This window comes from Dipodomys spectabilis, unplaced genomic scaffold (genome assembly GCF_019054845.1).
Source record: "Dipodomys spectabilis isolate Male_0828 unplaced genomic scaffold, ASM1905484v1 ptg000118l, whole genome shotgun sequence".
Lineage (NCBI taxonomy): Eukaryota > Metazoa > Chordata > Mammalia > Rodentia > Heteromyidae > Dipodomys > Dipodomys spectabilis.
The window spans coordinates 5,982,501-5,994,647 of record NW_024870795.1 but is presented as its reverse complement, the minus strand read 5'-3'; the positions used below and the strand labels follow the sequence as shown (position 1 = coordinate 5,994,647).

At 55.4% G+C, this 12,147-nt stretch overlaps 1 protein-coding gene across 1 annotated transcript; it reads right to left on the bottom strand.

Annotated features, from left to right (window-relative positions):
• Nucleotides 1–3,719: 3,719 nt before the first annotated feature.
• Sfn (stratifin) lies at nt 3,720–4,954 on the bottom strand. The gene has a single exon (XM_042688646.1). The coding sequence runs from the start codon at nt 4,862–4,864 to the stop codon at nt 4,118–4,120; it is 747 nt and encodes a 248-aa protein (XP_042544580.1). The 5' UTR covers nt 4,865–4,954; the 3' UTR covers nt 3,720–4,117.
• Between the last annotated feature and the right edge of the window lie 7,193 nt (nt 4,955–12,147).

The following is a 12,147-nucleotide window of genomic DNA, read 5'->3' as shown; positions in this document are numbered from 1 at the left end:
GAGCCACAGCGCCACTTCCAGCTTTTTTTTTCTTTTCTTTTTTTTTTTTTTTGTCGGTCGTGGGGCTTGAACTCTGGGCCTGGGCGCTGTCCCTCAGCTCTTCAGCTCAAGGCGAGCACTCTACCACTTGAGCTACAGCGCCACTTCCGGTTTTCTGGTGGTTTAATGGAGATAGGAGTCTTACGGTCTCTCCTGCCCGGGCTGGCTTTGAACCTCAATCCTCAGATCTCAGCCTCCTGAGTAGCTAGGATTACAGGCGTGAGCCACCAGCACCCGGCCAGCTTTTTTTTTCTGCATATGTGGTGCTGAGGAATCGAATCCAGGGCCTCATGCATGTAAGGCAAGCACTCTACCACTGAGCCACCTTCCCATCCCTGTAGTTCTTTTTAAATTCTTTTTTTTTTTAATTGTTGTTTTTGTTTTCGTTAGTCTTGAGACTTGAACTCAGGACCTGGGCATTGTCTGTTAGGCTCTTCCACTCAAGACTAGCACTCTACCCCACTTTGAGCCACAGCTCCACATTAGGTTTTTTTGGTGATTAATTGGAGATAAAGAGTATCATGGATGAGGCTAGGAAGATGGTTCAGTGGTAGAGCACTTGCCTTGCATGCCTGAGGCCCTGGGTTCTATTCCTCAGCACCACAGTAAAATGAAAAAAGCCGGAAGTGGCGCTGTGGCTCAAGTGGTAGAGCGCTAGCCTTGAGCTGAAGAGCTGAGGGACGGCCCAGGCCCAGAGTTCAGGCCCCATGACCGGACCCCCCCCCCCAAAAAAAAAAAAAAGAGTGTCATGGACTTTCCCGCCTGGGCTGGACAGATTTAGGATCATTATGGTCAGAAGCCCAAAAAACTTCTGATTTGGTGATTGTCAGTCCACAGCATCTGTTTTTCAGTCTTTCCACACCAACATATTAAGGCAGTTCATTTCTCCCCATATAGGGCAATCATGAGTGGTCAGGAGCCAATAGGCCAAAGTCAGAGCCTGGAGACAAGAAAGAAGTTTCTTTCCCAGGACCTACCCCATTAAGAGAAAGTCACCCAACCTGTCTGGTGAGAGAAACCAGGTCAGTTCCAGAACTGAAGGGAGTAGCCTGCCCGCCCAGAGTCTCCGGGTTTAGAACCTTGGAACTGAACACATCAGGAAAAAAAGAAAAGAAACTGGGGACCCTCAAAGGCACCAGAACAGGCCTGGAGCTTTCCCCTCTAGATTACGTGTGACAGATTTGAGACCCTTGTATAGAAAACTTAGGAGGCTGGCGGTCCAACTTTTCCTCAGGGCTGATAGCTGTGCTTTGGTCAAAGAAATGCTGTATAAATTCTAGGCTGATGTTGGAAAGATTAATTGGCAATCTTTTTTCTTGTTTTGTTTTTCGTTTTGTTTGGTGCTGAGCCCAGGGCCTAATGGGGTGCTAGGCAATAGCTCGGTCACTAAGCTATATCCCCAGTCCCGCTAACATTCTGAGCGTGGACTCCTTTTTTTTTGTTGTTTGGGTTTTTGTTTTTTTGTTTTTTTAACTGTATTTTTTTGTCTTTTCTTTTTTGGTACTGGGGATCGAACCCAGGACGTTGCACTTGCTAGGCAAGCGCTTTGCCACTGAGCTACATCCCAGCCCGCGTGGACTCCTTTTTGGGCATTGCTTTTTCAAACTGCACAGCTTTTCGAAGAGGAAGGTATTCTTTCATTTTTTTTTTCTTGTTGTGGCAGGAGAGATTGGTGAAGAGATGAAAATAATAATGGCCCTGAACTCAGGGCCTTCCAGTTTTTTTTCTGTTGATGTGGTACTGAGGAATCAAACCCAGGGCTTCATGCATGCTAGGCAAGCACTCTACCACTAAGCCGCATTCCCAGCCAGTCTGTTATTTTTAATAAATATAAAAAGGGCCAGGAAGTGAAGCTGTGGCTCAAGTGGTGGAGTACCAGCCTCAAGCAATAAAGCTAAGGGACAGCACTCAGGCTCTGAGTTCAAGCCCCAGTATGGGCACCAAATTTTTTTAAAAATCCTGCTTGAGGAGCAGGACATGTTTCTCTTTCTCCTTTAACCTGTTACACAAAAAAACCTCTTGGTAACGCTTTTACCTTATGTAACATAAGATCCCTGAAATTCTTTTTCTTTTCACACACTCAGAAGAATGATCTCAAGTTCTTTTGGTTTCATGTGGAAACTGGGAAGCCCTTGCCCATTTTCCAGGGACATGGGTGGTTACTGGGGTTTGAACTAATGGCCTCCTGATTGCTAAGCAGTTACTATATATTGCCACATCTCTAGCCCCTTCGTTTCTAACGGAAACCCAAGCCTGGCTGGACCACAATGGTACAAAGCGGGAAGGCTTTGTAGCTAGGATGAGGGCACCAGCCACCACTCCCGGGTAGACTGGCTGCCATGGAATCTTGCAAACTTTTTACCTAGATGGGACCTCCAGTCTGCCAAGAACCTCTCCATTTAGGCCTCTGAGTAGCTAGGATTACAGGCACAGCCCAAGGTACTTTTTAATCCTCCTTTCCAAAGGGGGACCCAAAGGCAAGCAAAGTTGAGCCTTGGGCTTCGCAGGCTGAAGGCCACCTCACGCATTCCAGAGCCCCAGATTTCCACTCTGGTTTACTGCAGACACTAATTCAAGCCTCTTAAGAAACAGCAGGAGCCCTGCGTTGGTGGTCACGCCTGTAATCCTAGTTATTCAGGAGGCTGAGGTCTGAGGATCACAGTTCAAAGCCAGCCCAGGCAGGAAAGTCCTTGAAAATCTTATCTTCAATAAACCACTAGAAGACCGGAAGTGACGCTGTGGCTCAAGTGGTACAGTGCTCTCCTTGAGCTGAAGAGCTGAGGGACAGTGCCCAGGCCCAGAGTTCAGGCCCCACGACCGACCAAAAAAAAAAAGGAAAGAAGCAAGGAAGGGGGCCGCGCGGCCTCTGATGGCCTTCTCCCAGCCCACCCGGCCGCCGGCCAGCCCAGCCCAGCCCAGCCACCGCCAGGTGAGTGGGTGACTCAAAGGGCCGGGCTGGCCCCACGACCCCGCCCGGTGGAGCTGAGCTCTACATCCGGGCGGGCGGCAACTTGTCGGAATGAAACCGGGGGAGGCGCCGCCCACCGGCGCTCCGCGAGTGGCAGCGCCGCCTCTCAGTCAGCGAGTCGCTGCCCAGTCGCTCGCCGCTCACTCCCTCATTGGACAATCGGGCCCTGGGGGCGGCACCCGGGAGTAACACCCTCCTGTGATTGGGCAGTATCGCTCCATGCCCCGCCTCCGCGTGAGTTCGAGGCGGGGCGCCGCGGCCGCGGGTCCCAGCTTGTCCCTGCAGGCCGCGGGTTAGGCCGCCCTGGCTTCCGCGGTTCTACCCGCCCTGCGCGGCTCCTCGCCTGCCCGCACCCAGGGCCGCCCGCTGGGGGGCGGTCCCCTCTTCGAGCTGGGTTTTGAATGGCGGCGCCGTGCACTTGGCTCGGCTCGGATCCGAGCACTTGCTGGGACTCGTGGGCTTGTCCCGCCCGCGGCGCCGCTCCCCCGCTCTGGGGAGCCTCAGCGCCGCCATTGCGCCCGCCTCGCCCCCCCCCCCCGATCGGAGCGAGGTGGGGACCCCAACTTCTCACCGGGAGCCACTGGCCCCAAGTCCCGCCCGCAGCCAGCCCCGGGAGGCCAGGGCCTCACTCCGCGTCAGGGTCGCCCGGACAGGCCCAGTCCCAGCCCAAGGCCAATAACCGGAGCAGACAGGGTGTCACGGGGAGCTTTTATTGAGAGGAGGCGTGGCCACACCCAGCAGACCTGCTTTCCCTCTCCATCCACTCAGTCACACGCGCCCATCTCCAGTCCCCAGCCACGGGATGGGACACGACAGGAGGAAAGCACGGGGTGGGACGAAGTGGCCGGGCCAGAGATGGGGTCGGGAGGAAGGGGGTGCAGAGAGCAGAGGACAGGCTGACCGGTAGTTTAGGAGCCCCCCCCCAGCTGTATGAAGAGTGGGATCCCTGCCCCATGGCCTCTGCTGGATGGCTCCCCCTGCCTCCTCCCTGGGGCAGAGCATTCGGGAAGGGTCAGGGCAGGGCCTGGTCCCGCCCCATACTAGTCCTCTCCGCAGGCTGGGGACTGGAGGGCAGGGCCGGGGCAGGTGGACGGCGGCAGGTGCGCAGACTCAGCTCTGGGGCTCCTCGGGAGCCTCGCCGCCCTCTTCCCCTGCATTGTCGGCTGTCCACAGAGTCAGGTTGTCTCGCAGCAGCTGCATGATGAGGGTGCTGTCCTTGTAGGAGTCCTCGCTGAGGGTGTGCAGGTCAGCCATGGCCTCGTCGAACGTGGTCTTGGCCAGGGAGATGGCCTCCTCGGGGCTGTTGGCGATCTCATAGTGGAAGACAGAAAAGTTCAGGGCCAGGCCCAGGCGGATGGGGTTGGTGGGCGGCATCTCCTTCTTGCTGATGTCCATGGCCTCCTGGTAGGCTGACCGGGCAGAGTCGATGATGCGCTTCTTGTCGTCACCGGTGGCCACCTCGGCCAGGTAGCGGTAGTAATCGCCCTTCATCTTCAGGTAGAAGACCCGGCTCTCGGCCTCCCCGGCCTCCTTGATGAGGTGGGAGTCCAGCAGGCCCAGCACGGTGTCACACACGCCCCGGAGCTCCGTCTCCACCTTCTCCCGGTACTCCTTCACCTCAGGGCCCTTTTCTTCCGAGCCCTCCTCATTGCTCTTCTGCTCGATGCTGGACAGGACCCTCCAGGCAGCCCTCTGGCCACCCACCACGTTCTTGTAGGCCACCGAGAGCAGGTTGCGCTCTTCGCAAGAGAGCTCCTCACCCTTTTCCACAGCGCCCTTCATGAACGCTGCCATGTCCTCATAGCGTTCAGCCTGCTCTGCCAGCTTGGCCTTCTGGATCAGACTGGCTCTCTCCATGGCTCTGGTGACAGACAGACAGACAGGCCGTGGACTAACTGGCTGCTTCTGGACCAATGCAGGATTCTGTGCCTCTCCTGCTCTCCGTCTGCCTTTTGGCTGGGTGGCATGGCCTAGAGAAGGGTGGGGTGGGACAGGGGCGGGTCTGGAGCCCAGGACCTGCCTCCTTTCCCCCCCCCCCCACACCCTTTCCGGCTCTTCCTTAAAGGTAAAAGGGTTGGGATGTGGGGGGTGAGTCATCAGGACAGTCAGCAGGCGAAATCGGGGCGTGGGCCCCACCTGTACAGGCACCTTTCTGGGTCTGTGCTGCCCCCTGCTGTTCAGGGCTACGTTACAGAGATGCCCATATTAGGAAACTACCCCAGATTCTCAGATCAGCTCCTCCTTCAGTGTCCTTCCTGGGGTAAGGACGGCTTCAGCCCCCTGGCTGTCTACTGGACATTTTTCCACTTGGTTCAGGTGAGCGATAACACAGGTGTCCTAGAACTGGTACCGTTTTCCAAGCGTTTTGACGTCACGGTCTCCACAGGGGCTAAGGTTTGCCCCAGGTCTTATAGCTAGCAGCAACCTGACTGGTCCTCTTCCTACCTGCAACTTCATTCATTGGGATTTTCTCTTGTGGAGGCCTCTGACCTATGAACTCCAGCCAGTATCTGAGTGAGAAACCCAGTTTTCTTCCTGAGTCTACTTAAAGGTCATTCTGTCGCCTGGGCCCCTCTCCCAAGGTCCCCCCTGAGCTCCCCAGTTCACAGGCAGCAGCTTTCAGGGTGCCACTTAATGAAGAAGTCTTTTAACAAGCGAAGCGGCCTCTGACGCCGCAGCCCAGGCTTTGTAATTAGTCACCCAGTGGGTTTGTTGGACACCTTCCCCATCACAGCACAATTTTCCCTTTCAAGTTGGTGGCCTGTTGCCACTTGTCTGAGGGTTTACCCTCTGGCTGTCCACACCAGGTCACCTGCCCCCTCCAAACTGTCTGCCATCATGTATCAGCAGGGCTCGCAGAGGGTGGAGGCCCAGCTCCTCTGCTGTCCCACTTTCATGCCTGACTCAGACGGCCCTCTGTCAGAGGCTGGAAGCAGGCCACCGACCGGCTCCCTTTGCTTCCCCCAGGGGGGACGCTAGCAACCCCGGGGAGAGACAGGGCTGAGGAAAAGGAGGCAGCAATGACACATACCATTTTGTTTTATGGGGTGGCAATTCCAGCTCAGTGACTTGAGTGTCCCCCAGTCTGTCGCCCCAAAGATTCCTTGCCCCTTCTGAGTATAACACCTGCCCCCGGCCCCCCCTCCCCCCCGCAGGCTTCACAGGTGGAGGGCTAGGTTGCTGAAGCCCTGTCTTCAAGCTTCACCAGGAGCATTACCTAAGACTGTTGGCACTGAGCCTGTGGGGGTGGATTCTTGCTGGTCCCTCCTGTCTCTACCTAAAGCTCAGATGGGGCTCAAGGGTGAGGCCCCACCTCCCTTCTGGGATCCAGTCTAATCCTTGAGCTAGGATCATGTCACAGGCCTGCATCTCTCCTGGGGCCTCTGAAATCTGAGTACTCATTCTGGTGGGAACCCCAAAGACTGAAGATGTCATCTGTTTGCCACAAGAAAAAGTGGGGGACTGGGGTTGTAGCTCAGGGCTAGAGTGCTTTCCCTAGCATGTAGAAGCCCCTAGGTTCCATTTCTAACACCACAAGAAAAAACAAAAAAGCAGGGACATGTCTAGGCTATGTGGTTTCCCAGGAAGCCAATGGGATTTTAGGCCAAATTCCTGAAGGCTTGGCTCAAATTGGAGCATTGACACAGAAAAGGATGGAAAATAATTATACTAAATTATACTAAAACACCAACTTTGTGTGTGTGTGTGTGTGCACACGCGCGCATGTACACGCATGCACTAGAACTGGGGCTTCAACTCAGGAACCTCACATATTCTTGCTACGCTTTTTTTGGTCAAGGCTGTTGAGCTACCATTGGAGAGAAGTTGCATGGATTTTTTTTTTTTTTTTTTTTGTCAGTCATGGGGCCTGAACTCTGGGTCTGGGCGTTGTCCTCAGCTCTTCAGCCCAAGGCCAGCACTCTACCTCTGGAGCCACAGCACCACTTCTGGCTTTTTCTGCTTATGTGGTGCTGAGGAATCAAACCCAGGGCCTCATGCATGCAAGGCAAGCACTCTACCGTTGAGCCACCTTCCCAGCTCCTCTCATGGATATTTCTGTCAGGGCTGCCTTCAACCACTGATCCTCAGTCTCCTGAAAAATCTCAGCCAGTCTCAGCGCCTGGTTTAAAATACTAATTTACTTAGATTATCTTTAGGTAGTGAGACCCCCAAACCTTTTCTTTCCTTTTTTATTTATTCTTTCCAGATTACGAATGGCAAATATATACTATTTTTCATTAAGAGACAGAAATATCCTAGTATCTTTGGAATTAGACTGCTGAGTTTTTTGTTTTTTTTTTGGTCGGCCGTGGGGCTGGAACTCTGGGCCTAGACGCTGTCCCTCAGCAATTCAGCTCAAGGCGAGCACTCTACCACTTGAGCTACAGCGCCACTGCCGGTTTTCTGGTGGTTTATTGGAGATAGGAGTCTCACAGTCTCTCCTGCCCGGGCTGGCTTTGAACCGAGATCCTCAGATCTCAGCCTCCTGAGTAGCTAGGATTACAGGCGTGAGCCACCAGCACCCGGCGAGTTTGATTTTTTTTTTTATTTCTGGTCCTGGGGCTTGAACTCCCTGAACCTCTTTGTGCTCAAGGCTCTACCACATGAGCCACAGTGCCACTTCCACCTTTTTCTCAGTAGTTTATTGGAGATAAGAGTCTTGTAGACGTTTCTGCTCAGGCTGGCTTTGAATTGTGATCCTCAGATCTCAACTTCCTAAATAGCTAGGACTGCAGTCGTGAGCCACCAGTGCCCAGCCCTGAGTTCAATTATTATTATTTTTGGTTAGTTGTGGGGCTTGAACTCTGGGCCGGGACGCTGTCCCTCAGCTTTTCAGCTCAAGGTGAGCGCTTTACACTTGAGCCACAGCATCACTTCTGGTTTTCTGGTGAAACCAGTCTCATAGACTTTCCTGCCTGGGCTGGCTTTGAACTGCAATCTTCAGATCTCAGACGCCTGAGTAGCTAGGATTATAGGTGTGAGCCACCAACATCGGGCTCTGAGTTAATTTTTTTTTTTTTTTGTTAGTCGTGGGGCTTGAACTCTGGGCCTGGGCACTGTCCCTGCAAAGGCGAGAGCTCTACCTGTTGAGTCACAGCGCCACTTCCGGTTTTCTAGTGGTTTATTGGAGATCAGAGTCTCATGGACTTTCCTGCCCGGGCTGGCTTTGAACCGAGATCCTCAAATCTCAGCCTCCTGAGTAGCTAGGATTACAGGTGTGAGCCACTGGTGCCCGGCTTCTGTGTTCTATTTTTTATAAGCTTCTGTGGTCATGACCTTTGTGAACCTCAGTGCTTACAGCGATGAGAGTGGGGCGACGGAGGATGCAAATGAGCTCCTGGGAAGCTCGAGGGAATCAAGAGGGAAGTAAATATTATGTGAAATAAGCCCGACCAACTTCGTTACTAAACCACACACAGCATTATTGATGAGCTTTGTTACTAAACCACACACAGCATTATTGATAAGCTGAGCTCTACAAAATCAGCCTTGAAAGATCAGCCCCTGTCGGCGCGGGGTGGCTCACGCCTGTAATCCTAGCTACTCAGGAGGCTGATATTTGAAGATTGCAGTTCAAAGCCAGCCCAGGCAGTAAAGTCCAGGAGACTCTTATCTCCAATAAACCACTCAGAAAACCAGAAGTGGCACTGTGGCTCAAGTGGTAAAGCACTAGCCTTGAGCTGAAGAGCTGAGGGACAGCGCCCAGGCCCAGAGTTCAAGGCCCACAACTGAAAGGGGGTGGGGGGATCAGCCCCTGCTGTGGGGTCTCCACAGGGGAATTTGCATATGGCCTCTCTCCTCTAGAACCTTCCTGTGGCCTCCTCTGGCCCAGGTGCCTTGATTTCCTCTGCTTGTCATCAACCTGGGTTTCCCCAAGTCCTGGGGGGATCAGAAGGTTCCAGAGCCCTGGGAGCCTGGAAGGCGGGCCTGGCAGATTAGGAACTGCTCTATTCAACATTCAAGAAGGGAGCATGTTGTTGGTGTGTGTGTGTGTGGGGGGGGGTGCCAGGGGGTTCACAGCAAAGTTCCAGGTCCTTAGCACACCCGCATCCTCCGCCCTACCCCTTCTGCAGAAGCCAGGCGGCCTGAGAGCTCCAGCTGGCTCTGGCCTGCGTGTGGATCCTGACTCAGTTCCTGTGTCAGTTGCCTCCCTTTGCCTCCGGGCTTCCACTTCCCAAGTCCAGGGCCCGGGCGTGCAGGAGGCGGCAGGCCCCGGCAGGGCCCGGCGCTACATCAGCTGCCTGAGTCAGCAGCCCCGAGCCGGGCTGCAGAGGAAGGGGGCTTTCCTCACCTCGCTCATCCCCTCCCCACCCTTATGATTCTCTGTCCGCCCTATGGACCCTGGGCCTAGGCTCCCTTTCTTCCTCAGCTGAGAGCAACAGGCTTTGAAGGGTTGTGATACAGAGAAAGCAGCAACCTATCAAAGGACAGGAGTCTGACGGCAGCAAGAGAGACTCTGGGTAGAGTCCAGAAAGAACTGCCAAGGAAAGTCCTGTCTGGAATATCTGAATTAAACAGGCGGCCAGAGATTATAGCACCTTCTTTATGAATAAGAGTCCAGTTACTCCGCGGAGAGGGCTCTCTATGCAGTCGCTTTTGGGGAGGGATACCAGGTGAGTTCAAGTGATTCAGTCTTGTCTTCCTCCAAGGCACTGTTATTTGGAGTATCCCAATGCTCCTAAACCAGTCCAGTCTAGGGTAGTGTGGAATTTATGGAAGGAGAATGGAATGAGGTCAGGGTGCAGGGGCACATTCCTGCTGTGCTCGAAGGTCTTGGGCAGGTCCCTTCCTGCACACGGGCCTCAGCTCCCGCCCTGGCATGGAGGCCCTCACCAGCTTTTTGTCAGTTGTGGGTCTTGAACTCTTGGCCTCGGCGCTGTCCCTGAGCTCTTCAGCTCAAGGTCTAGCATTCTACCACTTGAGCCACAGCGTCACTTCTGGTTTTCTGGTGGTTCATTGGAGATGAGTCTCACAGACCTTCCTGCCCAGGCTGACTTTGAACCATGATCTGCAGATCTCAGCCTCCTGAATAGCTAGGCTCACAGATGTAGGTAGCACATTTTCTAAGTTTAGAGCTCCTTCCTCCAGTTTCAAGGTGCTACAGAAGGGCTGGGATTTGGGGCAGAGATCTGGTCCCAATCCTCGATCTGCTGCTCTGCCAGCTTGGCCACCTTGAGCAGTCCTGAGTCTTCCTGGAACCTCAGCTCTCTTATCTGCACAAAGGCTGGCATCAGCGGCCCTCGTGGCTCACACCTGTAATCCTAGCTGCTTAGGAGGCTGAGATCTGAGAATTACAGTTCGAAGCCAGCCTGAGCAGAAAAGCTCCAAAGATTCTTAGCTAGCAAAAAGTCAGAAGTGGAGGTGTGGCTCAAGTGCCAGAGTACCAGCCCTGAGGAGTGAGAGTGCCAGGCTTGAGTTCGAGCGGCCCACGAGCTGACATAAAAATTAAAAGGAAAAAAAAAGGCTGACATCACCTCAGCTTAAGGTGAGAAAGGCCGGGACTTGGCAAGCCCTTGCTACAGGGTAGCAATCATTAGGGCTCAGCACTTAGGGTTGACGGCTGGGAGAGGGGTGGGAGCCTCAAACTGGAGTTAAATTCCGTCCTGGCCCAAGCTGGGCCTTTCCCAGCTCGGAGGTCAGCTGGCTTGGCAGCCTCCGTCAGGCGGGACGGACAGAGCAGAGGCTGCCCGCGGCGCTGCCCGCCTTCCTCCGGGCCCCGGCTCAGGGCAGCGCTGCCCGCTGCGGGGAAGCCGAGGTTCTTCTGCAGACCCCACTGGCCCCACACACAGACCCCCAAGGAAAAAGTGACACCAGACAACCAAAAAGGTGCGGCAAGAGGAGGAGCCTCTTTATTTTGATTAGAAAAGGTCAGGGGGGCGGACTCGCAGCCCCCAGGCCTGGGCTTCACTGCTTTTCCCAGGTGTGGCCCACGTTCCCTTAGGTCCTGGGGGGAACTCAGTACGGCACAGCCCTCAGAGCCCTCAGAGCCCGGGGCAAAGGATGCAGGCTCCCTCCCAGCACCGACCCCCTGGGCCGGGAGGGTGTGGGAAGAGCGGCCTGGCAAGCTGGTTGTGCTTGGAACAGTCGCCAGACTCGCTGAGCAGCGTCTCGGACACCTGAGCTGGCTCCTGCAGAAACCTGCTCAGCTTGACTATGGCTCTGCCTGATTTTTTTTTGGCGGGGGGAACGGGCTAGGGGGACAGTAAGGCAAGATTCCTGAAGAGTCTTGACACCTCACAAGTCCGGGGAGGGGGAGGCCAGGAGGAGAGTTTCAGCATAGTATTACAGCATGGTGCTAAGGGCTGCGTGTATGGCTTTCTAGGCTCTGGCCAGCATGGAGTAGGGGTGAGGGCAAAGAAGCCAGCCCCCCCCCCTCCATGGGGGCCCTAGAGAGCACACAGGCGGGAGGGGCTGGGGGGCAGACCCTGTAGGCACAGATGGTGGCAGACGGGCCGCGGGTTAGGCCTGGAGAGGCGCTGGGGGCCTGGTTCCCCTCATGCCACCCCTGGAGAGGCAGCGCGCAGCCATCCTCAGGACGTCCTTAAGCCCCCGCGCACGCTGGAGATCCCGGGCAGCCGCAGAGGAGGAGAAGAGAGAGGGTTAGCAGCACAGGAGGGGCCGCGAGACAGCGGCTGCCACAGCACCTGCCAGACCCCAGAGAAGGCCAGGACTCGGGCCCCAGGCAGCACAGCGAGAGAAGACAGGCAGGCGAGAAAGAAAGCTCCGCAGGGACAGAAAGCCAGCACACACAGGCAAGAGTGTTCGTGACCGAGGAGGCCCAGCACCCCAGGACACCAGCAGCACAGGCGAGGGCCTGTGAGGACAGGGGTAGCTCCCTCCCGCCTGGCCCTCCACCTTCTCTTCCACCAGCACAGCTGCTCTGCCCCGTTGCAGCCTGGCTCAGGACTAAGCCTTCTGCTTGGGGGCGGGGGGGGGGGGGCCCTGGGCCCCGTTATCACCAGCACACACCACACCACACACCAGACAGATGGAGGGGCTCCGTGGGGTTGGTGAGGCATGCGGTGACGATGGCAGTGCCGGCCCACAGGCGAGATAGCTCTTACCAGCTAACCCTCTGCCAAGAGGCCTGTTAGCTCCCCTCAGGCTGTGCAGGAGATGGCAAAGTCCTGACAGGTGTC